This window comes from Bison bison, unplaced genomic scaffold (assembly GCF_000754665.1).
Source record: "Bison bison bison isolate TAMUID 2011002044 unplaced genomic scaffold, Bison_UMD1.0 scf7180017862692, whole genome shotgun sequence".
Classification (NCBI taxonomy): domain Eukaryota; kingdom Metazoa; phylum Chordata; class Mammalia; order Artiodactyla; family Bovidae; genus Bison; species Bison bison.
Genome location: NW_011493264.1, coordinates 220044 through 221687, shown reverse-complemented (window position 1 = coordinate 221687; position 1644 = coordinate 220044). Strand labels below are relative to the sequence as shown.

General features: G+C 67.4%; 2 protein-coding genes across 2 annotated transcripts in view; one reads left to right on the top strand and one right to left on the bottom strand.

Moving 5' to 3' along the window:
- Positions 1-1330, top strand: part of STK25 (serine/threonine kinase 25) — a 9991-nt gene extending 8661 nt beyond the window's left edge. The window contains 2 exon segments of the mRNA XM_010832893.1: positions 549-685; positions 813-1330. Coding sequence (XP_010831195.1) covers positions 549-685; positions 813-852 — 177 coding nt within the window. The 3' untranslated portion in view covers positions 853-1330.
- Positions 1331-1498: 168 nt separating this feature from the next.
- FARP2 (FERM, RhoGEF and pleckstrin domain protein 2) overlaps positions 1499-1644 on the bottom strand; it is an 86495-nt gene continuing 86349 nt past the window's right edge. Inside the window, exon 35 of the mRNA XM_010832892.1 lies at positions 1499-1603. Within this exon, the coding sequence (XP_010831194.1) occupies positions 1499-1603 (105 nt within the window). The remainder of the gene's footprint in view (positions 1604-1644) is intronic.

Sequence of the window (1644 nt, the reverse complement as noted above, 5' to 3'; positions counted from 1 at the left end):
TGGGCTGTCCATGGGCATGTGGGGTCCTGGGGCTGGCACTTTTGGGGTGTGAGGTGGGTGGCAGGCGTGGCCACACCCTGGCTGGCTGGGCCCCCTTTGCGTTCCAGTTCTGTGGGCTGGCCTGTCAGGCTGCTGGGTGGGTGTCCAGGGAGGTATGTGCCCCTCGCCCCTTTGTTCTGTGTGCTGGGCGAGCAGGCTGACCCGTCTCCAGCCCTGCGGCCAGGCTGTCTCCTCCTGGGGCCTCCACAGCCAAGGGGTGCGAGTGGGCCCCTAGTCCCAGCGGCCAGGCTGGCGGGACTGGCCAGGCCGCTCACGCGCATCTGGGCTGTGGGCTTCCGGGACCGGGGTCGGGAGAAGGCTTGTGGTTGGAGGAGCGGGGCCCGGGGGGCAGGGCCGGCTGGGAGGCCCCCGCCAGTCCTGGGAGCCCCTGTTCAGCACTGGGAGGCGGGGCCTGGGGCAGCGCTGCCTCCTGCTGCGAGTCCCAGGTCGGGTGGGGTGGGGAGGCGCCCCCTTGGCCTCCAGTCAGGCGCCTGGGGGTGTCTGTGCAGCTCAAAGAGAAGCACAAGCAGAGCGGCGGGGGCGTGGGGGCGCTGGAGGAGCTGGAGAACGCCTTCAGCCTGGCTGAGGAGTCCTGCCCCGGCATCTCGGACAAGCTGATGGCCCACCTGGTGGAGCGGGTGCAGAGGTGAGGGCCTGGGGACGGCGGGCTGCTGTGGGTCCTCCTCGCTGGGTGGGGCTCGGCTCTGCAGGTCCTGAGCCCCCGGCCTGGCCCGCGCCCAGGGTGGGGCAGTGACCTGGCCTCTGGTCTGCAGGTTTTCCCACAGCAGAAACCACCTGACCTCGACCCGCTGAAGCCGTCTCACCCGGGAGGAGGGTCTCCGTCTGGAGCCGTGTGGTTGGGACTGTGCTGACCAGGGCCCTGTGCCATCCTGGCCTCGCCCCGCGGGCCGCGCCTCCGCCCCGCAGAGGGCTGTCCCCTCCCATGTCCCCTCCCGGCTGGGCTGAGGCCGCAGAGGTGGCAGGCTTGGTCTCCTTGAGGCCGGGCTGGCCCCTGGGGCTCCGCTCGCTGCCAGAGGAGGGGCAGGGACACGCGCAGGGCAGACCTTCTGCCTCCCGCCTGGCCCGCCCGCCCTTGGAGGCCGTAGATTCGCCCTGTGCTGTTGGAGCAGGTACTGTGTCTTCTCATAAGTACTCGTGTCAGCCAGATTGTTGTTTTTTTAAGAAAATGAAACTTCCTTGCTTCCCTAGGTATTCTGAGGTTAAGGTGTTAGTTTTCATAGCATCTTGAGAGGCTCCTGCCACTTTCAATAAAGACCTGAACTGAGACGTGCTGGTGGTGGGCGGGGTGCTCAGGCTCCCGTGTCCTCCTCACCCAAGGTGAGCGCGTGTGGCCGCTGGCTGGAGAGCGGGCGGGGGGAGGCAGCACGTGGGACCAGGGGAAACCCTTTATTCTCAGCCACTCGGTACGTCAGCACCATACACTCCTTGGGATGATAAATTAGTGGGGCTTGCTGTCCACTTTGCAGAAGTGTGGGCTGGGGGGCACCAGAGAGGCTTCTGTGCCTGGACCGCCCACATCACCCAGCCTGACGGGAGGTCCGGCCTGGGAGGAGGAGGGCAGGTGGGTGAGGGCGGACCTCCCGT